Here is a 27,512-nt window from a genome sequence, read left to right on the forward strand (position 1 = left end):
CCATTTTAATAATTCTATTCTACTTAACAGGAAAAAACTAAATAAAGACAAAAGCAGAATATACAATTGAAATGCTGTGGGTTTTTTATTTTTTGCATAGTAACATATCGGAATTGTGGTAAGTTGTTATTAAGTAGTTTATTGAATTCAAAATCGAAAGAGTTGTGTACATTTCTAAAAAGCTTTAGGGTCCTGCTTCCATTTTACGAGTGTCCTTGCTGTGCTTTAAGCTCTTTGACAGGCTGCTTGCTTTAGAACATATCGAAGTTAAGTACTTAAACATTTATGCATGGTATTTTACATGTATGCCTAATCATCTGTGTACAGGGAACGATATTAAAAGTACTGAGCAGAATAATTTGGCAAACAGTTACATATATTACCGAAAAAGGTTACTGTATCAAGCTTAACTAATATATTGATGCATTCGATCCTTGATTTAAGCAGCATACTGCTTAAAACTAAATTTCCTCACAAATTACAAATACGCCCCATCATCTTTGGTAACGCTCCCCGAGAAATATCGCTCATACGCCCACTAAGCCCTGGTATAAACTTTCAGCGATCTGGCACCACTCGTCGCACATATTTTTGTGAATGAAAAAAGCTAGAGCCAGCGAGCTTTACTCCATCAGGAAGTGGAAAGCTCGCTCAATGCAACCAGCAGCGGTGCGACATTGAAGATGCTCCCGCAGAGAGAAAGTAGAAGTCTGCGGCGGGAGGTGGGTGGTGGGTGGTGGGAGCTGGGTGGGATGGGTGGTTTGTGGGTTTTGGTTTTTGGGTTGGTTGTTTTTCCGAGAGGGCTCTTGTGGGCCGAGCACGAGGTCTGGCATATGCCGCGTAGAATCCAACGATTTTGTTTGTTTTGATTTCGCTGCGCTTCGGCCTTTGGTCGTTGTCGTTGTAGCTGATGTTAGTGCTGCTGCTTGTTCCACTGCCACTGAAACTGCTACTGCTGCTGCTGCTGCTGCTGCTGCTGCTGTGTCGTCGGCACTTTGGCATCGTGTTATTTTTATGCTTGCCCGCACGAGAAGCTGTCGCTTTCCTCCTGCCACTCGCCACATTTTACACTTTTCCGCTCAGTCGACAGCAGGACATCGAGCAGTGCAAGTCGCGTGGTCGCGCTTTTCCGATAACTCGGCTGTGGTTGTTGCTCGTGTGACTCTGACTGCTGCTGCTGCTGCTGCTGCCGCTGCCGCTGCAGTGGCACGTGAAGTTACTGTGCGGACCTGCTAAAGTTTCGATTCGTTGTCGTCGTCGCCTGCGTGTCCTTGCCGCATCCTTAGCCTTGCTCACGGTCGCCCGCCCGAGAGCCAATTGAATGCACCAGCCGTGTGCGTGGAAGGGGAATAGAAGCCAACATAACCCCGAGACATTTGCAATCCGTGCATTTGCATTAGCATTAGCATAAAGGGCCTGGGTATTGACGCACAATCGCCGGATAACGAGAGATGCCATAAGACCCGGCCAACCAGTGAAACCAGCAACCCAGCAACCAAGCAATCAAGGCTGCAGGTGCGTCAGTGCCAGCAGCAGCGGAAGTGCCAGTTCCTGCCAGACGACAAAAAGAGAAAATGCATTTAGTTGGCCAGTAGAGTGAAGCGCAGCAGAGATGAGCGAACGGGGCAGCGGGGGAGCGGTGACGGGGGGGCGGCATGCACGCGTCAGTCCAACGCCAGGACGTGGCAGCAAGATTGCGTATACGCCGTGTCCGCGCTCCGAACCGCCGCAGGATCTGGCGCTCGCCGTGCCGCCGCCGCCACGCAACTGCCTGGCCATCCCGATGTCCTCACTGCAGACGGCCAACGGACCCGGCACAAAAGGTGAGTCTAGGTCCTTGGGTCATCCCATTGGTGCAATCTGCTTAACCCTCTAACCACCAAGGTCGGGTAGCTTTTGATTCTGCCTTTTCTCGCTCCGCTTTCCGCGTTATGAAACTCTAAAGAGTTGCACAACCCAGGAAGTTTGCCTGACGGCACCAAAAGGATTTGGGCTCTATTCATTTAATTTTAGGTCCGTATTCGGAATGACATGGTAAAGAAGAGATTCCGAGTGTACTTAATCATTAACTAGAATACAATAGATTCATTTTTTAAGCATTGTAAAGAGTGATTGATTTTACCTGCATCTAATTACTGAACTATTGATTTCCGCTAAAGTTTTTGCTAGTTTTAGCCATAAAATCGAATAGGTTAACTGAATTCTTGCTTGTATTTAAGAAGACTTAAAAACTAAGGCCCTTTTTTGACATCGGTGTTAGAGGGTTAAGCCTATATGGGCTAAGAACAAAATCAGAGGTCTGCGAAAATGTCTTGTACAAGCACTTGGCATTAATGGGCTAATGAGCGTGTGGAGACACAATGTTGGCATGTAATTGTTGTAGTTGTTCCGCAGGGTTCAGAATTCTGAATTGAACAAGGAGACTGACATTTGAAGCAATTGGCCCTGGCAATCAAAACGAATCATTCTCGAATGATACTTATTTTCACCTTGAATGGTTCCACCTCTGCCCTTCCCAACGATCGTCCCATTCCCTTCGATTCATTTGCCTCCTTCGCACAAATTTGCATGCAAGTTCTTTTTGCAGCTGGCGTTGGGCGGCACGTGACTTTGATTGTCATTTCATTGTCTTCGGCAATCATCAAAACGCAAACAGAATTTTTTCGATTTTAAAGAAAAACGCTGGGAAAAACTGCTGGGAAGCGGGGAAATGGATGACAGAGGCCGACGCCGATGTCTGGCGCATCAAATCGATTGGCAATTTGTCAGCGCTGATTGCAAACAACGCGATACAGAGGAAAGTCCCCGGCAAACTCAGGAGTTTCTATTGCAGATCGCAGAATTAGATTTGCATGCAACCGAAACAGAATGCACCGAAGTTGGGGCACCAGTAATCGAAACAAAAATGCAATTCAGGTATAAGCAAACAATGCATTCATGCTATATTATGAGTTTTCTTATCGAAGTAATTGAAAAACAACAAGCTTACTCATAATATTTATATTATACTTTATGATGGTGGGATAACAAAAGCAGTTTGCATTGTGTGTCCTCAAGTTCCATGAGCGCTTTAAGCGATCTAGGCATGATTCCATTTATTTTGATAATGTGTGAAAATGTAGTGACAGTAAATATCCCATTCCCATCGCTCACAATTAGGCGAAATGCAGTTTTCAGCATTTGCAGCTGCCAACGCAGCCGTACGTACTATACTATACTATATATGACAAATAAAGCAATGCAAAGCCGAGAACAACGAAATCCGCCAACGGCACTGCAACTTAATTTAAAATTTATGGTCCCACCGCCGGCAAGAAAAGCAGAGCACCCAGTTTGGCCCACAACTATAACAAAAACGGCCAGCGAGCAACTGCAGCAAGCTGGAAAATGTTGTAAGCACACTTGCTCGTAATTATAATTATGCTCAAAGTGACCCACAAAGTGCATGACTTGAGACGAGCGATACATGGATACGTGGATGCATGTCGTTAATCTGACCCACTGAACGGGTCTGTGGTTGGAATTTAATAGAGGACATCTCCTCTCACCCAGGATGGTTAATTAATATTTGCCCAGCCGGCTAGAAAATGTCAATACGAACGTCCTTCTCCCGCAAAAGTAGGCAACAGAGAACGCTTCACTTTCTCGACGGCCAACACTGCGTATGATTTATGCAGCGTTTCCAGGAGCTGTTGCATATGCATGAGCTGCATTTTGCGGAGCCGCAAAAAAATGCAGAACAAATAAATGGCGGTGGAGGCGAAATGGGAGTACAAATAGAACGGCATAACAATGCGAAATTGCGAAAGGCTAACAAAACAGTAAATTGAAAAGCCAACCAGAGGGAAAGAAATCTAGTGTACAGCCACCGAACGCAAATCCCCTCGACTACTTTCCATATACGAAAATCCATTTAAATGCCTACCTACCCGCCGTTCAGGGTATTTTTTTGTGCCCTGCACACGAGCAACAGTCATTGGAAGCCAGCCAAAATCCTCGAATCATTTGGTGCGGGTGGGTGCGGTGGCAAAAGGACGAGGACAGGAGCCACCTGGACAATGACAACGCTGATAAGTAGCTGGCGACATGGCAGACCACTTCATTTATCAAAATTTATGACTCTGCCAACATCCGCGTGGTAATTTGTGCCGCTGTGTGGCTACTGCAGCTGTTTTGCTGGCCAACTGCCGCAGTTGATACCCTTTTTTTCTTTCGTTTTGGTTTTCTTGGCCAGAATCGTCTTAGCCTTGGACTTTTACAGCAGAGGTCAGGAAGTGAATTGAATCTTTTGGCAGCGATTGTCACTGACAAGCCAAAGAGGTCGGAGGTCGAGCTCATTACAGCTGACTCCAGAGAAATGGACATAGATGTCCTAGATGCATCTAGTATAAATACAGCTGGGCAGCCAAAGGCTGCTGTCATTCGTATTTGATGGCAAGTCGGATTAAATCTCAATGGGGATAAATTTTGTTTGGTGACCAGCAGCCAAATGCTGGGGGATTTAGGGATCAGATGGAATAAGAGCAAGCGTAAGCTCTTCCATGAATCAAATGTAAACTTGAAATAATTTCAACAAGCAGCATGCTTGTGCTATAAAGGATTATCCGTGGTGCACTAAGCAAAAAAGTACCCATTAAAAATAGTTGAAATCTTTACAGACTTAACATAAACATAATTGAGTAACCTATGGCAACCAAAAATTTCTAAGTTAGATACTCGTACTTTAAACTTGAAATTTTAAAGATTTTATATCTCGAAACTTGAAATTCTTTTGCGACACTTTCTCTTCGGCGATGTCATGGCCTATTAAGCACTTAAGTAGCTTAACCAACTCTTCACAATTTTCTCTCGTTTTCCCTCCTAAATCCACTTTGCGAGCCTTGTTCTTCACGCTCTGATTTATACGGAAGGCAAGACTCCCATAAAGGATAATGCTGGATATTCTTTATAAAAGTACGTTCATTCTAGCAATAAAAATCGTGAATGCATATGGCGCGGCATTTCGCGAAGCCCGGCTAAGAACTCCATAAAACCCTTTTCAGCCATCCAGCCAGCGAATGTCTGCATTTACGATGGCGGACTCCAGCGAGGACCCACTGCACCACACGCTCACGTGGAATTTATGGGCTGGCCACGCCCCCCATTGCCCAGTGGTTGCTCCTCTCGGTGGAGGAATGATGCAGGACGGAGCAAATGAAATGAATGCCAAGGAATGGCTCTCCTCCTGGCAGAAATGTGCCTCCCTTCTACTATATTCCGTTTTCAATTGAAAGTCACGTAAATAAAGGTCGGACTTTGGGGTGCATAAAAAATGACAGAATATCCCAGATAAATAAATATGTAACTAACCAGGAATAAATATTTGTATAACACCCACAGTGGCTACACATAAAATGAAATAATAAATTTAAATAGATATTAGATATGCTATTTCGAATGAAGCTCAATCATTTCATTAAGTCTTTTAGATAACTTACACATAAATTTTCGTTCAGTGTAGAAAATAAGCTTTAGAGTTTGGCCAAGATTGTTTCCATTCAACCGACTAACCCGAAAATTTAGGGGCTTCGATGAGTTTAAAGCGGAGCCGGAAAATGTCTTGAAATTGTGCCTGAAATTGTGTCATGCGAAAATAAGCCGAACAACTTTCTTAGTTGCCTGGGAAAGTCCTTAAGCCAGGATCAGGCTTATTTCCCCCACCGATGCTTCTAATTTATTTAATTATTTATGCTTTTTCTTGCTCTGAGGCATGCAAATGCAATATAGATGCAAGGCAAGACGAAACAAAATTGAGTTTTCAAGTTGCATGGGCTAGCGCAAGGATATATAGAAGGATATGTGTACGCTTGTATACTGCAGGCATATTGGAGATGAATGCGAAGCTGTTAGGATGAAAAATCGCTGAGGGCGGCGCTGTGAAAAGCATTTCACTCGATTCTGCACCCCCAGTTTTTCGAAATTGGTGTTTCACAATTTGTTGGTTTTGCGCCAAAGTTTCGACATTCATCACTGCGCTGGTGATAAGCCATTCTAATGATCCGGGCCAAGGACGAAGGATAGCGGAATTAGTTCTTCTTTAAAAGGACAGAGTTCAGTTCTTGTGGGATTAATTGATTTGTTTCAGCCGATCTTCCTTAAAAGGACAGAGTTCAGTTCTTGTGGCATTAATTGATTCGTTCCCGCCGTTAGGCAAGATTAATGGTCTTTTCAGTCAATCTGAAGCAAATAAATACTGCCCAATGGCCCCAGAAAAATGCATATTCATTTCAAATGCCCAACAAATCGATGAAGGACATCGCTTGGACACTCAAACCCTAACCATTACAAACAGAAACCACATCCATATCCTGCTCCACTTTCTCTATCTAATTGCTTTTTGCGGCTTTGCTGGTCGCCAATTTGTTTGGCCAGTTAAAAATTAGTCACAAATTACTGCGGAAATTGATAAATTGGAAAAACAAGCGCATAAATAATGACCATAATTAGCAGTAGTTGACCATCTCGAAAGAGCCACACACCTGACGGGTGGCGGAGTGGGTGTATTTGGCCATTCAAGGCCATATTTCCCATAAAAATATGACATTTTTTGCGCCAGCTTAAACACAAAAAAATATGAAACGAGTGGAACGATTGATAGGAAATGTGGAGACAGCTTTAATATGCAAACTATAAGATTGATGCTAATCTTCCATTAATATTTCGATCTATCCACATTCATCATAATGATCAGTAACTTTTTGAAAAACTTTTTTTAACCGCAAGCTTAATATAATTTAGCAGTAAATATAAATTTATAAGCGCATGAATGATGTTGTTGATTTATGGTGTCACAGCAGAGCATTTCTTTCAGCGCCAACCATTTTTGCATAATAAATTTCTCAATTTTTGATTTTGTATTGTTGGGGGGCTGTAATTTTTCGTGGCCCAAAAGATGTGTCAACGGCAGCCACATAAATATCCACTCACTCCCTTGTTTTCAGGGTCTTGAATTCAGCGCTGCGTATGAATAATGACAGTAAAAATTAGTTTGGGATTTCATTTTGTCACACAACAATGAAACGGACAGAATGAAACGCAGCTGAGTGACAAGTCTCAAAGTCCCATATCAGCGATTATGGCCGAAAAAGGCTTTAGACAAAATGCTATTTTAAGGCTAATTTATGGTCTATTTATATGGCTACGTGAGGCCAAAAAGGTGGCGGTTAAGGTGTTTGTGGCTCAGTTTCCATTCAGAGTTCGCGAAGAAGTGCAGAATGTGTCAGAAGGCAGTGCAAAAAGCCTGGGAGATGAACAAACTCCAGCTGAATATGGACTTTGAGCCAACTGTTCTCGATTGCGAAAAAACCAATACGAAGCGCACCAATTTGGCCAACCTGATGCACTGGCTCAAAAAGCTCAACGAATGCCCACCGGAGCCCCTAAAATGCGACTATATGAGTGAGTGGCACATTAAATTGGTAATATATTTGGTTTACCCCCTATATTTGCCTCTAAGTGCAAACCGATTTCGTATAATTTGTGAAAATGTTCCTCGCCCCTCGCATTTTGTGCGTGCTCTTGGCCATTTGGCATCGTTTGGGGATCCAGAATGTATAGTACATACTCGTATATAGGCGACTGTTTGTTATGGGTGGTTATGGCCACTTGTGTCAGCATTCCCGTATAATGGTAGGGAATTATTTATACATCAGCATTTTGGCTCTTGCCAGTGTGTGACGTGTTTAAGCCACAATTTTCATGTGTGTGCGGCAAAATTGCATATGCGAGATTTGTGGTCAAATCTTATGCAAATGGCAAATATCCTGGCCCAGTGATGGGTAGTTATTCTAATATGATCTCATTTAGATTTTGCAGGCTATGAATGCATCGAATAATTGGTATTAAATTGGCAATATAATTATTATAATTGCTTAATAATTTCATAATAATTTAAATAATTTAAAGTTATTTATTGAATATGATTTTCTGGCCAATGATATCATTGTTATTTATTAAGTTTTAGATATTTCCTCCTTATAATTCAAGCTCATAAAATAACCAGACATTTTCTTTTACATTTGATTCTCCTTTTTTAAGCAAACAATTAAATATGTATTATGCTAAAGATACTAAAGTTCCCAACAAACTGAGTGCATCTGTTGTATATTTAAATTGTATCCGTCTGGTCGGTTTTATAGCCACAAATAAATAATAGTAGAAAACTTGTTTACCATAAAAGTTTGCTGCACGTTCAAATGGGAGAATAATCAGCAAGTGTCGCCATAAACTTCGCTGCAGTTCCTCCTCCTTCTGCACACAGACATCGCCAGCACGCACACACTCACACTCGCACTCACACACATGCACAGGCAGACAAGCTGGGAGGAAACCCACACACACACGCACACACACAGACACTGTGTGTGGCGCAGATGAACAAACAGTTTCCGGCCACAACATTTACGCGCATTTTCATTGCGATTTCGCTGCTGGTTTCGGCTGCCTTTTGGTATTTACACGTAATTTGCACAGCATTTTTCAATTTTATGTGCCCGGAAATGGTATGACGTCGTTATTTATGCTCTGCCTTTTGTGCAGGGCATTTCCCTTCATTATTCCCCCACCCTTATCCCCCTTTTCCGCTTTGATGTTGGCCATAAAGTGACGAAAGCAGCTGCGAAAATTGAAACTGATGCAGGCTGAGCCAAAATGCTGACACAGATTTACTTGCAATTTGCCTGTCATTTTTGGATGCTACTCCAAATTTTTTGTTTGTGCAGACTGGCGTTAATGGAATTTAAAATTCCATACCGTAAATGGTCGAAAAAAGAAAATCCGGCAGCTGACATCGGGGATACCCAGGGATTTGATTGGTATTTATTGCCTGATAGATAGGCCCTAGTCCAGCTCCCATCCACCGCCAATAGCTTCTAGTTACCCTGCCCATCAATCGGCTATCTGTGACGGCCCCTTATCAAAATCAAACCGAAGGCTACAGCCTGTTTTTATCTTTTATCTGGACTGACAACTCGGACTCATGATGGCTGGCTGTTCGCAGCGGAGTAGGAATTTTTCAAGAAGTTGTCATGTGATTGTTAGTCATCAAACAAATTGTGGAGCTGGAGGTGTTAAGACACCCACTTGACCTTAAAAAGCGACTGAAGGACGAATCGCTCTGTAAATTGAATGTTAAAAGTGGAATTTTTGGCTCAATTCCGTATTTCAATACATAGTTCACTAAAATAATACAAAGATGTACAAAAATTATAGGTTGTTCAATTTAACTGCCGCGAATTTGCAAGTACTTAACGTTGTTTATTGCCTATTATATGTAGACATAAATATTCACTTAGACGTTCTTTACCATAAAGTGTAATGATAAAGTGGGTAACAATTCATAAACTAAATCACATTTATCTATCAACATGAAATGCACATCCATCTAGACTAATGAACAGCACTTCGAGCACACCCACTGACACCCAGTAAACATGGGTTGACGGAGTCATGTTGTGACTGTCATCGCTGGCAGATTTAATAACCAAACTAGACATTGTCTAAACGAATGTCATAAATTAGGAACAGCGCTTTCATTTCCATTTAAATGTGGGCTGAATCAGCAAGCCACAACGCATAACTAACAATTAAGATAAAACTTGCCTGGTTAAAGCCAACTCAACGCACTAGAAACTAAATTAGAGTCGAAGTGCCGGGGGAATTTTAGTTGGGGAAAATAGCTAGACACAATTACGTGCCAAGCACCAACTTCCTGGGGAAAATCAAAAACAGTTGGAACGGTGGAAGTTACGACCGGCTTAAACGCACGGCCAAATAAAACTAAAAGGCTGGGAAATTCATACATAATAGCAGCAAATTTATGCACACTTTGAGCAGCTCATAACGGGCAACTTAAAAGCCAACTAAAGATTCACAATGGGTGGAAAATGGCGACACTTCTTCCCATGAGGACCACTCAAGTGGGCCATGAAAACGGAATTCATTTAAATTTATGAAGCGGGGAAATTCATTTGGATCACAGGTTTAAGTACGTGCCACTAGGCCAACATGTTCGCTGCTTTCGCTATTTAATAAAGCACTAAATCAAGTCCGCGGTGAATATCTATGCTGACATCAAACTAGAAGCAAACCGCAAAGGATATCTAAAAGTAACACAAGCTTGAACAAATATATAGGTAAATACCACTTCAATGAGCACAATGGTTTGGCAGTAGATACACCCCATTTCTCTGAGTGCAGCATTGCGGTTTGTACTGCATTTCTTTGGCTGATTAACTTTGTTTAAGCCGAGCACTTAGCGGCAAGTTGCGTGTTTGTTTGCCGCAGTCCAAAATGCAGCAATGTTGCATGCAGCCAGCAGAGAGAAGTGTAGGGAAATGGTCGGGGGTTAGACAGTTTGGTCTGTTGTGGCAGGGTCATCTCACATAGCCAGGCGCCACTGCATGACAACTGCGGTTACCGGGGTCCTGGGAGCTTGGAAATGGAAAATGGGAAATGGAGGCGGCTTAGACACATGTAAATCACACCGGGTCCCTCGAGCTCTTCTGCCAGTTGAAGCCACAAAAATGAAAGCCTTTCCAATGCGGATGCACCTGTGCCTGGGATTTGGCCAGCTGCACAAGAAATACCAACCAAATTTATAGTTCCCTTTGTCGTAGACATAAGTCTAAAACAAGAAATAAATATTCAAGGATTATTCAAGGGCCATGCTAATCATGGTAACGAATGTGTCCAAAAATATCGTAAAAAGGAATTATAGGCATTCAGAAAATGTCGAAATCACTTTACAGAGTCTGGTGGGTAAATTGGTGTCAATAAACTTTGATTTCATTTTAAAATCCAAGCGGAATGAAAGCAACTAAGTGCCGTACAGAGTTATATATACCCTATACAAACAGAAACTTATGAGCAACCAATTAGGCTGAAGCCACAGGACGAACAGCAAAAAGCAAATGACTTCCGGATGCCAAAGTAAAACTTTTCCGTGGGAAAACTTTTAGGCAAAGGAAGGAATATACGACGGCGGGGGGAACTCCAGGAACAGGAACAACACATAATCAATAAAAAGTCGAGCGGAGAACAGAGCACGCAGCACAAAAACAACACACCAATACAAAGGACTCAGCGGTGAACAGGAGCCATGAAAGGTATAAAAAGAGAAACGAAAAGCTAGCCAATCGTGGATCGAAACCATATGTACCCATTATTAACTTGGTTTTATATATTTAAAGGTGTATCTAATTTCCTGGCTCTACTTTCAGCCACAAAAATAGAATAACAAATGTTAGATGTTCCCTGACCAACCAGTTAAAAAACTAATATGCCCTCGAACTTCTACATTTTAATAGGAAAGCCCACAGAAGTGAGCACTCAGTCTGTGGGTTTTTATTTGTGGGCAGCTTTACGTTTTCTCGCTGTTTTTTTTTTGTTTTCTGCTTCAGGAGCATTGTCGATTTCATTTTCACTTGCTATTAATTGGTCGAGCCGTGAGGACATAACAGTGAATTCACACACATGAGATATATATAGATTGCAATAAATATTTGATTAATAATAATAAAGAACATACAGGGCGTATACGCAACAAGTGACGAACAGGAGCTTTTCGCAGTGCGGCGATGTCTCTTGGCTGTAAAATTTCATAAGTTGAACAAAGTTAATGAAAAATGCTCGCCAAGCGAACGATGAGCGATCTGACAACGACCACATCGCCTTGTCAGCAGTCGCGTCGGCGGAAAAGCGGAAAAGTGGAAAAGTGGAAAAGCGGAAAAGCTCTCCAAGTGCCAGTTGATTTCTTGACGCGTCGCAGGCAAAACGTTTTCATATTTCGTATGGTTTTCATATACCCTGCGGGTCACCGAAAAGAGCGTGTGTATATTGGAAAAGCATTAATGGCCGATAAGGTCTATCAATCGCTCTATTTATTGAACGATGGATGACTCATAAATAAGTGTCGCGCTTTGGGCAATCGAACGAGATATTAAACTAATTAGAATATTACGCATACGCCCCGGGCAAATATAAATTCGTTACAAAACAACAAAAGTGCCACTGTGTCCTGTGTGCGTCGTGGTTTTTGCTTTTGCCCACCTGAAACCAGTCGAAACTGGTTGGTCAGTCGGCCAAGAGCCACAAATGTGGGCCAAATAAAAATGCAAAATATAATGTCATATATGCACATAAGAAATATAGCTTGATAAATGCCCATTGGGAGCAAATAATAACCAAAAGTAAAGTGTTCATCAGTCAAGTGACACAAATACAGCAAATAACTGAGTGAAATTGAAACGTGGAAAACAAAAAAGCTCATAACATTGTAGATACAGTTGCTATTTTTTTAAGTTTGTAGAAAAGCGAGAAAATATGGAATGCTAAATAATACATTTTAACCAATATTGAACTAATTTACCATTTCAGCTTATAGCTTGTTTATCTCTAAATAAACGGGCCCATGTATCTATATGTATGTATGGCTACACGCAGATCCTGCACGATACGCAATCATTCATGAAAATAATTCAGCAAAAATATATGCACACAACACATGCAGTTGTAGGGTTAAATTGTAGCCAAGGTCAAGGGCCACGAATCCCATGACCTAGTACAAAAAAATACATAAAGCAACCAGCCCAGCACGCGCAATTTCCCCCCAAATGAAAATCTAATTTTATAAATTTCGTAGCTCTACCTCTTGCTCGTTTTGTATTTTGGCAAAAGCACAGAACGCAAAATTTGTGTGTCATTAGCTTGTTTATTTTTGGCCAGAAAATTCCGCACAATTTTCTTCTCGGCTGGGCTATTACCTCTCACACTTGTCTTGGCTGCTTGATTGTTTCGCCGCTGTTCAATGTGATATGAGACCACCACTTAATGATGAACATTATTGCTGTAGCCGGGCTCGTAAAGCGAATTAATTATACTCATAGTTGGCCCAGCCACTTGAAAGTGGTGTAAAAATGTTTACGATCGAATTCCTTGTGGCTCTGCGTTTGATTTTCGCGTGAGTTTATGGCCAACGCGATTGACTTTGTTCATGGACTTAGCTGGGGTATCATCATGAAGGGAATTGGCTGCCAAAAGCAATGCCCAAGTGCCTGCCAAAGCAATAATGCTCAAGTAATGCCCTTTGAGGCATCAGTTTAAGTAGAAGGGCCACGGGGCGTATGAGCAATATAATGATTGGCTTGGTGGCAGCAAGTTTACTGTCTTCAACTTTATGGACTAATCATTTGGTGACTTTATGAAGATGAACACAATTACAATCTGGCATATATTACTTTGAGTTCAATAAATTATGAATTCCGTCGTCCGTGATTATATTTCTTTAAGCAAAGACAAATCCAATTATTAACTTTCATGCAGCTTGATGAATTTTGTATTTTTGAATTATTGCCAGCTGTAAAAGATTTCAATTAAGTGAAAAGAGTATTATTGGAAAAGTTATATTTCGCTTAATTCTGCTTTGCTGACTGTTACAAATTTTCCGTTGAGCTTTCCCTTTTTAATGCTTCATTAAGGCCAGCAAGCTGTTTATAAATTGCCAACCCATTGTTGGCTAAGCACTTTTCAATTTGAGCCCGCCCACGCGTCCTGCCACGCCCCTTCGCTGTTCCAGCAAACAGCTGTCTAAATTTATCGCACCAAGGCGATCAATAAGCGACCATAAAACTAATTGCGCCGTGTCTTGAACTAATTAAACTCGCACAAACACACTGTAGTAATTGCCGAGCATTTGGAATTTTATTTCGCCTTCAATTTTTTCCCCCTTCATTTTTGTACTTTTTGCGCTTCTTACGAGTTGTAGGGAAACTTGAGCCCGAGTTCGCGTATCCTGCAAGTGAGTTCGGTTCGGTTGGGCTAAGTAATTTTGAGCCGGAAACTGGCAATTTCCGCTTGCCGTTGCCACACTCGCGTCCACTTGCACACACACACACTCATGAGCAGTATGAACATACACTTGTGTATGCTCACTTAGCTCCAAAAAGGACTTGCTGCCTTTTCGTTGGCCGAATGTACAAGTCAACGAACTCAAGGGGCTAAGTGCGAATTCGCGTGTGCGGGCTGAGTTAGAAAGCCAACACTATGGCGGGAAGTAAATTGTTTAAAGATGAATATCACCATAACTCATGACATAATTATAATGGAAGAGAATACTATGGCTTGCAATTAAATTAATAATCTAGTCTGTCGACATAAATACACTTCAAAAACGAGCGCGGAAAGCCATTATAAATAATTAACTATCTCTTCATTCTGACTGTGCGGCCTTGCTAAATGCAAACATTGCTGCCTTCTAAAATAGAAATTAATTTTAATACTGCCCCAAATAAGAGGGCAAACAAAAAGCCACTCGACGAAAACTATTCAAATGAAAACCCAGCAAAGACAAATCAGATAATAAAGCGAGCAGGCACACGCACACAGATAAACACAAGCCATCCCGAGCGGTCAGCAATTAGGAAAACCCACAGCAAACCACCCACAGCAAACCACCAACAGCAGCACCACCAGCAACCCACCATCCACCAACCTCCAACCACACGACCCACCGACATCAACAAGTTCACCCCACCAGTCGCATTCGAGCCACCGAACTCACGATGAATTTAATGTTTCGCAAGAATTTCCGCGAGGGGGCCAGCAAGTCGGGCGGCGGCGGGGGAAAGCTGCAGTCGAAGGCCAACAGGACGAAGCGATCCCGGGACATGGGACTTGTCCAGCAGCCGGAGGAGATCCACTACAGGACCCACCTCTTCTTCTCGCCCAACCGACCTGGCTACGATGTGGGCGAAGGTAAATTGTCGTTTGCCTTGCAAAACGCAAGCACAGCAGCAGCAGCAGCAACAACAACGCCACTGCGAGTACAGTAGACCATCGAAAGAGTGAACAGCGAACATCGAAAATATATGAAGTTGAATAATTTAAATACATGAACAGATACAAGCTAATATTTTTACAAATACATATATAAAAAGTCTATAAACGAACTATCTGTGCTAAGTAGTATATATTTCCACATATCATATTATAAAAAAAAGTTTAGTATCTATCTAGTAAAATCTCTTTCTAAATATTTCATTTAGAGACCCCTGTTCACTCTTTCGATTGCTTAGTGTCGGCATTTAAACCTAGCGTACATTTCAATCATTCACAAACATGGCTCACTCTCCCGTCTCACTCCCTCCCCTGGCCGCCACCTCGCTCCCTCTCTGTCCCACCCGATTACTTTGGCCCTTTGTGCTCAGTTACTTGTGCTCCATTAACCAGACATTTGCATTCCAGCCATTGCAGGGCATTCAATTGAAATGTTTTTATCAATTCTACAAACGGCCTCCTGACAGGTGGGGCCATTTATTATGGCGGCCTAATTGGGGGTCAGTTTAGCAGGGGGCGTGGTTTATTATTTATAAAACGTGAGACTGAGTGTATCACTAATTGAATGGTGGGAAAAAGTGCCTTATTGAGACTCATTTGCTGGTACGGCAAAGTTTCAACGTGTTCATTAGCGGTCTATTAAATAATCAATAAGAAATATTTGTCCTTTCGCAGTGATTAGATAATGACTTTTAATTTGTGTAATACATAAATAGCTTTTTAGATAAACTTGTATGCCATATTATACCTATATTACAAATTGCTTAATAGATTCCAACGAAGATAATTCTTTGATGTTTAATTGTACATTTTCCTGGGTTTTAAAAAAATGGAATTAGATGAAAATGAGTAAAACAAATGAAATGAAACACTTTTCGTATGCTATTTGTTGCTAAATATTTCACGCATTACTAACCTAATGGAACTTTATTGCATTCGTGATTCGTGCAACTTTGTGCGTGATAGTGTGTGTGAAGAGGTGAGTGTGTTAGTGCCAGCATCAGCTAATCTTGCAGTTTCCAGTTGGCTTGGCTTGGGGCACAGAGCTCGCACAGAAGGCCAAAACAAGGGCGTATGTAAGTTACCATTTGATTTCGGCCCTTTAACAATGTCTGCACACCCAACCGCTTTGGCAATGGCCTTGAATCTAGGCCAAAACCCAAGGTCCAAAGGAGTTCTTTGGCAACATTCGTATTGGCAGCAGAGCCTACTAACCCACGGAACTGATGAATGTGTCTAGTTTTGGAGCACACTGTTAAAAAACTCAGCAAACGCGTAGGAATTCAATTTTCAGAGTAAACGGTGGTCATAATATGTCCTTTGATTATTTTTAAAATGTCTGTCTTGGGCTCCAGTTGCATTTAATAGACCACTGAACATGCTACAAATTATCCGAAGTGTAATGTAAATTATTCAACTTATCCTTTCATTTAAATGGGGATAACAAACAAACCTAAAATATTCCTAGAGAATCCTTTAAGCCGCCGTTGTCCCTTCTCGAATGCATCAACCCAGCAACCGAAACACAGATTATGATTTAACCAAACACACCCTCATTTCCCCGCCCGGTTTTTCAGGTTTCCAGTTGTTCTGTTGTTTTGTTGTTTTGTTGTTCTGTGTTGTTTGCTGTGTGTGTGTTTTTGTGTTCTTTGTGTGCATATAAAGTATCGAGAGCCTCCAATTTTCAGAACGATGTAGCGCCCTGTCAGGCATCCCGAGCACCCCGCTCTCGAGCACCGCCCCCTCGCTGGCCCTGCCCGGCAACCTGCCCTACGAGCTGGACATTCCTCAGCCGCTGGTCGACCGCCGGCCGTCCGTCTCCCTGATGCGCTGGAGCAGCAGCGGACCGGGTACGGAGTGCAACAGCAACAGCAACGGCAACAGCGCCAGTAACAGTTTGATCCGCCTGCAGCAGCAGCAGCAGCAGCAGCAACTACAGCAGCAACTGCAGCAGCAGCTGCAGCAGCAAATGCAACAGCAGCAGCAGCAACATCTATTGGCAACAGCAACAGCAACAACACTGGGGTACGCTGATGCAACGGTGGCCACGGCAACAACAACATTGCTAGCGGCCGCAGCTGCAGCCACGCGGCAAGGTTTGAGTCCCCCCTGAAATCGAAATATAATTGAGAGCCCCATCTGATCCCAACTGATGTGATCTCAACTATAGTTGTTGTTGTTGCTGCCCAAAACTCGATCAACACTAATGTCATTTGCCAGCCAGCTCACCCCGAAAACCATAAAGATAAAACACACTGACACACTCAAACACAAGCCCTATATGTTGCACCCCCAATCCCCCCAAAAAAAACACCCTAATACCACCCAAAGTTTCCCCAATTAACGTTTGTTGCACGTTTTACGTAGCTAACCCTCCAGAGTACCGATTTCCAATCCGGATATTCTACAACTACTTCAATTCGACTGTTGCAAGTTCTGTCTTGTTTCCGTTTCCGGTTCCGGTTCCGGTTTTATTTCTGTTTTGTGTTTCCTGTTTCCTACATCTGAATGTTTGGTGATTAACTAGTCAAAATACTGAAAGCTAGACACGTTCTCAGAGACGCCACGCTTTCAGTATTTCGCCGCAAGCTTCTGGGGTATCACTTGCACCACAACAAGAGCTCTGGCATCGACATCCTGTAACTCCAGCTAATCGCCTATTAATCGCAGCCTGATAAAAGGATCTTGAGGCAAAGCTTTGAATCGATCATCATAGGCTTGCCGAAAGCTGAAACGTTTCTTGAATATTTCTTTAACTATATGGCTAACTGTAGTGGCACTTCCTTTTTCGATGACTCCATTAATGGTATCTTACTGTGCGTTACAGTGAACTTTGGTGGCGGCGCCAACTCGGGAGTCACACGAGCGGAACCTATCTCATTGGCCACCCTGGATCGCGACTGCTTCATCATTCCCGTGCACAGTGTGGACCGATTCCTGCCCGCTGGCATTCCTGTGAGTATTTTACTTCCTATGCTTTAATTACCCAAAAACTGAAATATTCTGAAACTATGTTGGAACTCTCTAAGAGATATTAGCGGGCACTAAAGTATAGATTCCTTTTGCAGCTGCCCGCCTTAAGTGCCGATGGTAAGGCCACAAGCCCTCTAAGTGTCCTGGAGGTCTCCGATCCGAAGCTGTGCATCCTGGTGCACTTGATGAGTCCCCTGGAGGCCATCGATCCGGTGATGGAGTCGCCACTCGCGCATCCGCTGCTCAAGCAGCGCTCCATTGCCGCCGAATTGGTAACCGAAGTGCAGCAGGCCAACACGGCAGTGGGCGGAATGCTGCTGGCCAACATGGAGAAGAGTTGTGAGTGGAACATGGGCAACCCGAATCTAGACACGTCTCATATTGATTGCACCTTTCCCAGCCGAGTTCCCCTTCATCTCGTACTACCTGATCAATACGCTGCAAACGGATCCCTCCAGCTTCTATGCTGGCCTGCGCGTCTCCTCGTTGTCCAAGTTTGAGCCAAAGGCCCTGAAGTGAGTGCTCCAATCAGGCCAGCGAATTGCCCAATTATACGCCAATCTCGATTCTCGATTCATTGCCAGATACACTGCCGCCCACACACTGGATCTGTACAGCGAGGTGGCCGCCATTTGCCGCCCGCCGTTGGTTTTGCCCTCCAACGAGGTGGGCAGCTTCAAGAAATCGCAGACCGCGGCCACCGGCTACATTATTAGCGTGTTCAAGGTGGGATTGTAGTGGTTGTCCAAACGGGATTGGGTTCCATCATGAAAAATTCAATTTTAATTTCGCAGGTTTTCGAGGGCGACGATGGCGAACGATTCGAAAAGAACTGGCTCTACTGGACTGGAGCCCGGATGTTGTACAGGTACACTTGACGAAATACTGATTTCATTTAAGATACACTTATAGATGCTTGCCCTTGCAACCAAGGATACTGTGGAGCTTAAGAGTCCTATAGAGTCCTTGCTTGCAAGCAATACAAATGCCGCTATAGGCAATGATTTCCCCTTGTGTATCTTCCATCTATAAATGCTTTTACACCATTGTGTGTGGCCTTTATCCGAAGTCTGACTGCTGCCCCACTCCGTTTCAGGTACCTGCCACGTGCCGCGGGCCTGAGGCGCATCGCCCTGCACAAGAGCACCTCGCAGAAGGGCGACAAGATGTATCTTCTGGTGTGCGAGTGCGCCGAGCTGCTGAAGGACATCTCGCTGGCCGCCTTCCTGATTCCGGCGCTGCGGGCGCGGCTGTGCGGATACACCGGACTCTATCGACCAATACAGGCCTTCTAGTCTATAGCGCCGGAGCCACGTATTTTTCTATCTGTATCTGTATATAGTGGATCTGGTGTATGGAGTATGGAGTATGGAGCCTACTCCAGCTATGGCTAAGCTAATGCTAAACAAACACTGCAATGTGAGGGAAACTGCACCTGTTACGTGATTCTAATTCGATATTAACTAGGCCTAAACAAATTTTTCAACTCTCTCTAGCATCATCAGCGCTGCGAAATTGCAGGGAATTGATGTGCTAGGATACGCGCGATTAGGCATCTTACTTAAGTAGTAGACAATGTACTCAAGGTAACTTCATATCGTGTGCTAGATTTTTCTATAAATCATATAGAGGCAAGCCCAATTAATAGGACCATATCTAGTGTGAGTTGGTAGCGAAGAACTTCCATTTTAGCCACAACAAATAGAGATTCAGTGGGAACTATATATGTATACCAATATATCACTTATTTGAACGCTGAATTTTGCGCTGAAATGTAGGCTATGAAATCTGCAAACCAAGAGTCAATTCTTAGCATTAATAACCTAAATGATTGTGAAGCTGGGGAATGAATATAATTGAATGGGTTTCATCGGAGGGATGGGGGATGTAGCTAACTTTGCCCAAATCTAACACAAATCTGCCAAAGATATAAGCAAGTCTAAACTTAATTTGTTTAAAACTCAAACAATTGTTTAAAATTGCATATTTTGTATATCTAAGCAAATGATTAAGCCAAATAAGATTTTCAATCAAAACATTGACTAATTATTGCTTGGCTGCAGCTTGCCACTTACACTTTAGGACTTATACCGTACATAATAGCATACATTTATGACAATTGTAAATAGTCTTTGCTCCGAATACACAAATATGCCAGATTCCTGGCCTATACATATTTGAGAATTATATAATTTTGCACAATAACAACAGAATCAAAAAGTGCTGTGATAATTAAACTAAAGCAGAGCAGAGCCGCAAATGCAAAGAACATAATAAAAGAAAAAAACCAATGAATAGGGATCATCCCAGCCATAGAACCTAATTTCACCCAGTCAAAGACAATATCATTTAGCTACCATTGAATATTCACTGGTCTGTGGCTCTTTTTTTTCAAAACAAATCCAATTATTTAGATAACCTAAAAACAGATAACTCTCAATGCTTATGCTAAGCCTAAAGCCTAAGAATATATTAACTACCAAATGTTCGAACTTTTTTGTCACATCTTAAGCTGCAAGCTTGGAGCGCGTTTAGCATTAATAATAAAGCGTAACACTGAAATACACTAAAGTGGTCCATTAGCCAAAGATATTGTCGAACAAGTATCCGCCACGTGGGCTCTGGAAGTCCGCCTCGCGTTTTCGATGGAGTATGTAGGCCTCGAACTTTTGCGTCTGCAGTGGACCCCAATTGGAAGTGGGTTGCATGGCCATTCGGAATTTCTGTTGGGTTTAAGATACATTAAGATACATATACATATATTTCCAAAGATATCTATTCTGTTTACTCACGCTGCCAAAAGTCTTGCCTGGCTGCTGGTAAATCGTGACCAAGGCCCAGAAGGGCAGCTGCAGCACACCCAGTCCCCAGATAATCCAGCCAGCCATATAGTAGGCCGGGGGATACTGAACACCCCTGTACAGCAGAGGTTCGTAGCTGAAGAGCATGTAGACGAGGACCAGGAACATCAGACCAGGTGCCACCAGGGCCCAGCAGATGCGCCAGTAAAAGCCTGTCTTCACATTCAGCATAAATTCAATATCGCTGCAGATGCGCTTCACGCCGTAAATCCAGCCCACGGCCAGCAACTCGGCAATGGCTAAGACCAGGGCTATAAAAGTGCAGCCATAAAAGTCGACAAGATTCAGTACGAACTGTCCGCCCGGAGTCATGTAGACCAGGCCACAAAGGAATCCAATTATGGAAGCGCCCACGGCCAGCAGCCAATGCGGCAAATGGGTGAATCGATCCTTAACCACATTCACCACAGCCGAGGCCATTCCAATGTTCGATCCTATGCCCAATACCAGGAGCATGAAGAAGAACAGCACGGCGAACAGTTGGGGAAGGTACTTGAACTTGGCAATGGCCTCTGGATAGGAAATGAATGCTAGGCCAGCTCCGCCCTTGACCACCTGCGAAATATCCTTGGTGTTGGTCTCAAAGGCCAGGTTGCCCAGAATTCCAAAGATGATGCAACCAGCCAGAATGGACGTAAGCGAATCGATGGTGGTGATTATAATTACATCCCTGGGAAGGAAGGGTGAGCATAAAAGTGATCACAAATGAAATACGTGAGTCAACTTACTTGTGTACATTCTTGTTGAAATCGTTGAAGGAGGCGTACATGACCAGGGTTCCGAAGCAGATGGCCAGTGAGAAGAACATCTGGGTGATGGCCGCGTACCACACGTGCGGATTGAGCAGCTGGGACCATTGGGGTTTCAGGAAGTACACAATTCCCTGCCAGGCACCTGGCAATGTGACCGCCCGGATGAGCAGTACGATCATGATCACGTAGGGAAACAGGGCCAGGAAATAGGAAGCTTTCCCAGAACTGTGGATGCCTTTGGACAAAACCGTGCCAATGATCACCCATGTGGCCAAGAGGCACAAGACCAGATCCCAACTGGGAGTACCCAGTCCATGGTCCTCCAGCGTTTCCGGCTCCCTTAGAACCGTTTGCCTGTAATTCTTGGGTAGGTAATGAAGGATTCTACATTCCGAAATGTTTCTCCAAACTCACGTGAAAAACAGTTCGGCAGAGGAAACCCCCTGCACAATGGATGAGTCATTGGCAGCTGTGGCTCCTGTGGCCACACAACTTTTGCCCCATTCCAACAGGCAATATGTCCAGGGCAGGACCTCGCTGAAACTGGCCACCAAATACCGGATGGTCAATGCCATAATGCAGGCGTAGTAGGTTGTGGCCAAGGCGGTCGAATACACCTGACCATAGGCAATTCCTGAACGAATGTAAGAAATGGCAACCATGACAGGAATGAATTCCATCATACTCACCCCTCATTATAGGCACCATATCAAAGGCCCTGATGCAACCACGGCTCGAGAACTGCCCAATGATGACCTCCAGATAGTAGACCGGTCTGCCAATCAGCAGGAGCACAATCACGTAGGGTATCAGAAAGGCGCCACCGCCATTCTCCAGAGCAATGAAGGGAAATCGCCAGACATTGCCGAGGCCAACGGATAAGGCGATGCAGGAGAACAGGAACTCCACTCCCCTGCTCCACTGATCTCGCTGGCCAGAGGACTCCGATTCCGCCTCACAATTTATGGCAAGCTTTTAGGGCACAGGATATGTTATGCCGTATGTCCTATGTCCAATGGAATCGCAGTGCACTCACCTCTTCGCCTTCCGCGCTGTAGATCACAGTACTGATGCCATCATGCGATCCTGGATGTCCTTCACTCGATCCTTGAGCTCCCTGCATGTTTCGCCGAAGTTTCTGGTATTCTGCAGCATCGTCCATGTTTTAGGTTTACAGCCAATTTGAGGTACAAGACAACAAATGAAATGCAGGCAGCAGACAACACAAAAGCTCAAATGTATCCAGATGGACGGCCACAAGACACAAGAAGGCCTGAAACGCAATAGCTCAGCTTAAATAGATCAGTATATCAAGTTCACGTAACCAAGAACTTCATAGCATTCATGACGCTTAAGGGCTAGTCACCCAATCACGCGATGAAGCTATATCCAGTTCGCCAAAAACTAGTTGGTTAACAATGCCAAACGCTGACGACAGGCGACTTTCGTTAATTCGTCAGTTTATGAATTTGTTTACTCTGAATTTTATAGCTCCTAATCGTTTAGCTGGTCCAAAAATAGAACTTCAAACTTAATTCCTATATATGACGACCGGTACCAGCAGAAATTTGCATATCTATATTTGTATCGATAAATATCCGAGCCCCTCTTAGCTTCTCTTGTTGACAAGATATCACAGCTCAATTATTCTCAAATTTCATACCAAGCTGATTAATTATTTCGCTTCCATACAAATCACAAATCTGTTGGCACGAATTAATATACCTATCTCAAAATGTAATTTATGACTCTTGCTGCATTTCGCTGATACGCAAATTGCAATCATCGACAGTTCAACGCGACCACAAATCACAGCACTTGACATGTCCTCTATGTTCAGCAGCTCTGGCACCAAGGTATCTCCAAATATTTGTGGAATCCGAAGAATCGCCAGAAGAATCTCTTATCTGTAGGCATGCCTGTCGACTGCAAAGTGTTAGGACTCAAAAGTACACACAGTTCCTCAACCCAATTCAAATCTAACAGCCAGACGAGAAATGTTGACACAAGCTCTTGGAAAAGATTTGGGTGCTTCACATTTGGGTTGCCTTATCACAATTGGCTGGGATCAAGGTATAAAGCCAAAGTTTGTGGGAACCATTTCGTTACTTTATTTTGTTTTTATCTCACTTAAAAACGCACTATTTGATCTGCAACCAGCACCACACACACAATAAATTTATGAGTACCTCGGCAGCATACACAATCTGGGGACTCCAAGCGAACCGTTCTTAACGAGCTTCTTGATGCGACTAACCGACATGTACCAGATAATCTACTAGGAAACCTAGGGAGCCTACGCAACAGCAGCGGCAAAAGCGGACTTGTATAACGAAAAAACATCCACACTTCCTGAAGAACGAGTATTTCAAATATCTGAATGCAAATGTACGCATGTTTCAATTTGCAACTTCGACCCTGCCCTAAATATCCAAATCATCTCAATTAAGTGTGCCAGTTTCAGATTCCTAAACCAATCGAAGCTTAACGATTGATCAGGCCGCCGCCCTAAACGAGACTTAACCAGATTTCTGCAATTACATCTTACTACTGTGGGTGTGGGTACAAAAAAAAGTGCCATTGGCCAACGATTACAATAAATTTGGTTTGTGCATCTTAAGAATTTCCATGTTGCGCATTGCCTTTTGGGTTTTGGTTAGGTTGTTCGGTTGGTTGTTCAAATCGGTTCTCTAGCGTTGCCCTCGGGATCGCTGGTGTCGCCGCAATCGCTGAGCAGGCTGAGGAGGCTGGGCAGGTTGGGGACTCGCATCTCTTTGAGGACTCGTGGTACGGATACGCGGATGTTGCAGTTGATAGCGCGAGCGGATTAAATGCCGCGGCGAATTACGCCGTGGACTGGGGGTTGGGTTTTCGGGGGGGAACAGCTGATGCTGCAGTGGCTCAAAGATTCGAGCACGTGGTTTGGACATCTCCAGCTCTTGCAGTTGGGACTGCTGCAGAAACTCACTGGAAAAGTCGACTTGCTCGCGTTGGCCACCACTTCTAATGCCCTCCATTCCGCCAGCTGGCACAACTTCGAAAAAATGCTGACCATTATTGCCAATAATTAATCTGGCATAATCACGGCTAAAATTGTAATCATTTTTATTAACACTCTAAGCAAAAAGTTCGCTGCATTGCCATCACTTACTCACAATACTTTGGAAATTGGGCCAGTTGAAATAAGGCCTTCAATTGACGGTAACCTCATTCCACGGTATATGGCCCTAACGTTATTGAATATCTGCCAGGGGGATTATTCGTGTAAAGTAATTGCAGGCTGGCGAACTTTTATTCAAACTCGTATGGTTAGGTTGATGAACTTACAGGGTGTTCTTGAGATTCTTGATTTCCTCCTCCATCGAGGCATTCCGCTCGTCCTGAGTGGCTCGCAACAAGGATACCCGTGAATTCTGCTCCTTCAGCAACTTAATGACATGCTCCTGCCTCCTCACCTCCGTCTGCTTGTGCGTGAGGGTCCCGAAGAGATTCCGGAACTCCTCCTCCTTCGAGTTCAGCTGGTTGTTTACCTGCAGGAGGAAGAGGGATAAGCATAAGCGGGGCTAGCCAAATCCCTTATCGGCGGACCTGATTGATCAGCGTGTCTTTCTCGCTAACTTGATAGTACATTTGGTCTAGTTTGGAGCGGTTATCCTGCTCGTTCTTCTGCAGCTTTGTGATCAATTCGCTTCGAGCTTCCAGCAGCTTCTGATCGATCTCCATTTGTTGGTGCATCCTGGACAAATCGTTGGATTGTATTTCCAGTTTGGCATTGGTAACATTTAGCGCCTCCTTTAGATCGCTGGTGATGCAAGCAAAGGATATTTGAATCAGATAGTTTACAGGCGGATATTTAAGCAGGTGGTTACCATATCTGCTTAAGAGCTTTCTCATAGCTTGCACTCAGATCTTCGAAGTCGCCATGCTGCTTCAATGCGTTGCACACCTGCTTGTTCAGGACATTCTTGTGCTGCTCAAGATTCTGCAGCTGCAGCTTCAGATCGGCAATAATGAGGTCCTTCTCCATAACGCCCTTGTCCATGACATCCGGACGCTTCTGCAGATGGACGATGAGCTCCCGGGCCTCCTTCAGTTCGCCCTCCAGGTCGCTGATCTGTCCCAAATTCTTTTCGATGGAATTGCGGGCACGCTCCATGCCTAAGTCCGCGTCTTCCAGACGATGAATCAATCGCTGATTTCTAAATACGATATAAGGAAAGATCTGCAAGAACCTGTAATACCGAGCTGACCGGTTAACTTACGTAGTATTCAGCGTGGATAGCTCGGAACGCAGCGCCTCGATGGTGGAATCCTCGGTAACCAGCTTGGAATTTTTATCGGCCAGTCGCATGGTCTGGTCGCTGATCACGTCCTCGCTTCGCCGCAGACTCTTCCTCAGCTCCGCCATGGCTTGATCCCGACTGGCCAGCTGATCTTCCAGCTTGGCATCGTACTCGGCCCGCAATTGGTTTATCTGGTCATTGTACTCCTTCTTGGCGTCAAAGTAACGACTCTCCATCAACTGCTTCTGGGATCGCAGCTCAGCCATCTCGCGATAGAGACTTTTGTTGGGTGAATCGGATTTATTACCTGGACCGCACAACTCGTCGATCTCCTCGACAATGGAATTCATTTTTCGGTTCTAAAAAAGCATTGTAAAATAGTTTCAACTTGCTGCTGGTGCATATCGGTTGCAGATAACTTGCCAATAACTCAGCTAACTTGCACCGTATTTCCTCGCGCTTTTCACGAGCCTCAAAATCATTTTTAGTCCTCTGAATACTCGGTATATGTTCGTAGATCAGCATAAATCCCTGATCTACAATCGCGCGACAACGGTTTTTCAAGTCACTGATACTTTCGGTGGCTAAACATAAAGATATGCAATTGTATTGGATGCTTTTGGACAATCAAAAGGCTTACGAATATTCTTGGGCAATCGAAGCAGATCATCATTGTGGACCACGACTTTGCATTCATCGTTAACGGTCAGAGACACAAACTTGAAGACTCCTTGGTTCTGGAGCTCCGGACCCAGGAACCGGATCTTGTGCATAAACTCGGACTGCAAGTGTTCCAGTTTCTCTTTCTGCGCCTCAAAGACCCGCAACTTGTTCAACTCAAGGACCCGGCGATGCGATTTCTTATCAGTGTTTGCGAATTGCTTAGGTACTGTGAAAGGATCAAGGTACATCAAGAAAGGATCAAGGAATTCGGGAAAGGATTCGATACCCACCGCCTGCCGTTGACTTATGCAATTGTGCTGGAACCACGTTCCGCTTGGAAATCACCTCATCCGCCACAGATTTCCGTTCGATCTCGGTCACTTTATGCTCGGGCTCGACCCGTCGATTTGGCAATGAACACGCACTGACACACGGCAGTACTTTCTTCGAAGGATTAGCCCGCATCGGGGAAGTGTTTCGCGATTGGGCAACCGACTTTTCAGGACTCGTTCTACGGCCAACTGGAATGCGACTTGCCATGCAACGTCTGGTCAAGCTGTCGTCGTCTTTGAGAATGGGAGGCGTGGAGAAGATTCCACCACATGTGGTAGTGCGGGTCTGGGAAAAGATGAAAGCCATTCATGCCCTGTGGAAAACCCTACACCCCCCTCTCACATTACACTCACCCAAGTGGTATTGTTAGGGGCTTGCTTATCATTTGCCTTTCCATTCGCCCTCAGCAAGGACGCTTTGTTACCTAACCAGGATCAAACGGATATGTGAAGCCCACATTCGCATGGCGCTTGAGTTACCGCACTTACCACGAACAGGATGCGACATCACGGTGCTATTCTTGGCTCAAGTTTCGGAAATCAACGACTTATGTGATCAAAAAGGCAAAAAAAAACAATATACAAAATTTTTTCCTAATAATTCAAGCGAACTACGTCTAGTGTAAACGGTACAAAAATACTTTCTCACTGATCCAACGTGTTGTTTCGAGAAAGTAACCTGAAATCAAACTCAACGCACACTTTAAGCGAAATTTTCATTTGGGATCAGTCAGTTCCAATGTACCCGGTGTTTTTGGGTGCTGCTTGTTTGTTTAG

The 27,512-nt window shown here is 43.9% G+C and overlaps 3 protein-coding genes across 9 annotated transcripts; 1 reads left to right on the plus strand and 2 right to left on the minus strand.

Annotated features, from left to right (window-relative positions):
* Positions 1-1,079: 1,079 nt before the first annotated feature.
* Positions 1,080-20,408, plus strand: LOC6546849. 3 transcript variants are annotated; one of them, XM_001975915.3, is made up of 8 exons: positions 14,320-14,790; positions 16,560-16,967; positions 17,699-17,826; positions 17,940-18,183; positions 18,245-18,359; positions 18,429-18,570; positions 18,639-18,712; positions 18,941-20,408. In XM_001975915.3, the coding sequence occupies exons 1-8, from the start codon at positions 14,598-14,600 to the stop codon at positions 19,137-19,139; spliced, it is 1,503 nt and encodes a 500-aa protein (XP_001975951.1). In that variant the 5' UTR covers positions 14,320-14,597; the 3' UTR covers positions 19,140-20,408. The 3 variants fall into 3 exon arrangements, with proteins under 3 accessions (XP_015011598.1, XP_015011596.2, XP_001975951.1); XM_015156112.2 differs by lacking the exons at positions 14,320-14,790; positions 16,560-16,967 and adding an exon at positions 1,080-1,823; XM_015156110.2 differs by lacking the exons at positions 14,320-14,790; positions 16,560-16,967 and adding an exon at positions 7,201-7,437.
* Positions 20,409-20,423: 15 nt separating this feature from the next.
* LOC6546848 (sodium-dependent nutrient amino acid transporter 1) lies at positions 20,424-23,721 on the minus strand. 2 transcript variants are annotated; one of them, XM_026980799.1, is made up of 6 exons: positions 22,494-22,699; positions 22,147-22,429; positions 21,872-22,091; positions 21,434-21,811; positions 20,637-21,375; positions 20,424-20,567 (listed from the first exon to the last, which is right to left on the minus strand). In XM_026980799.1, exons 1-6 carry the CDS (start codon positions 22,617-22,619, stop codon positions 20,424-20,426), a joined length of 1,890 nt encoding a protein of 629 aa, XP_026836600.1. In that variant the 5' UTR covers positions 22,620-22,699. The 2 variants fall into 2 exon arrangements, 1 of the variants encoding a protein (XP_026836600.1); XR_003407908.1 differs by lacking the exons at positions 20,424-20,567; positions 20,637-21,375; positions 21,434-21,811; ... (1 more) ...; positions 22,147-22,429; positions 22,494-22,699 and adding exons at positions 22,701-22,730; positions 23,647-23,721.
* Positions 23,722-23,984: 263 nt separating this feature from the next.
* Positions 23,985-27,305, minus strand: LOC6546847 (GRIP1-associated protein 1). Of its 4 annotated transcripts, none has more exons than XR_003407863.1 (11): positions 27,225-27,305; positions 27,090-27,160; positions 26,694-27,021; positions 26,381-26,629; positions 26,164-26,324; positions 25,720-26,099; positions 25,327-25,656; positions 25,046-25,259; positions 24,785-24,987; positions 24,613-24,701; positions 24,502-24,544 (listed from the first exon to the last, which is right to left on the minus strand). XR_003407863.1 is itself a non-coding variant. In XM_001975913.3 (10 exons), exons 1-10 carry the CDS (start codon positions 27,241-27,243, stop codon positions 24,148-24,150), a joined length of 2,352 nt encoding a protein of 783 aa, XP_001975949.2. In that variant the 5' UTR covers positions 27,244-27,305; the 3' UTR covers positions 23,985-24,147. The 4 variants fall into 4 exon arrangements, 2 of the variants coding, with proteins under 2 accessions (XP_001975949.2, XP_026836138.1); XR_003407862.1 differs by having other exon boundaries at positions 24,506-24,544; positions 24,609-24,701; XM_001975913.3 differs by lacking the exon at positions 24,613-24,701 and having other exon boundaries at positions 23,985-24,544.
* Positions 27,306-27,512: the final 207 nt, after the last annotated feature.

The sequence above is a fragment of the Drosophila erecta genome, unplaced genomic scaffold (assembly GCF_003286155.1).
Source record: "Drosophila erecta strain 14021-0224.00,06,07 unplaced genomic scaffold, DereRS2 tig00000092-arrow-pilon, whole genome shotgun sequence".
In the NCBI taxonomy this organism is placed as follows: Eukaryota; Metazoa; Arthropoda; class Insecta; order Diptera; family Drosophilidae; genus Drosophila; species Drosophila erecta.

Excerpts from the sequence above, each read along its gene's own strand:
- LOC6546849 (XM_001975915.3), top strand. The coding sequence starts at position 14,598 with ATGAATTTAATGTTTCGCAAGAATTTCCGCGAGGGGGCCAGCAAGTCG. Across the intron at positions 14,791-16,559 it reads TGGCTACGATGTGGGCGAAG|AACGATGTAGCGCCCTGTCA; the intron begins GTAAATTGTCGT and ends TCCAATTTTCAG. Across the intron at positions 17,827-17,939 it reads TCCTGCCCGCTGGCATTCCT|CTGCCCGCCTTAAGTGCCGA; the intron begins GTGAGTATTTTA and ends TTCCTTTTGCAG.
- LOC6546848 (XM_026980799.1), bottom strand. The coding sequence starts at position 22,619 with ATGGACGATGCTGCAGAATACCAGAAACTTCGGCGAAACATGCAGGGA. Across the intron at positions 22,430-22,493 it reads ACAGCGCGGAAGGCGAAGAG|CTTGCCATAAATTGTGAGGC; the intron begins GTGAGTGCACTG and ends GTGCCCTAAAAG. Across the intron at positions 21,376-21,433 it reads TTCAACAAGAATGTACACAA|GGATGTAATTATAATCACCA; the intron begins GTAAGTTGACTC and ends CTTCCTTCCCAG.
- LOC6546847 (XM_001975913.3), bottom strand. Across the intron at positions 24,988-25,045 it reads AAGACACGCTGATCAATCAG|GTAAACAACCAGCTGAACTC; the intron begins GTCCGCCGATAA and ends TTCCTCCTGCAG. Across the intron at positions 24,545-24,784 it reads AAGAATCTCAAGAACACCCT|CCGTGATTATGCCAGATTAA; the intron begins GTAAGTTCATCA and ends TTACAATTTTAG.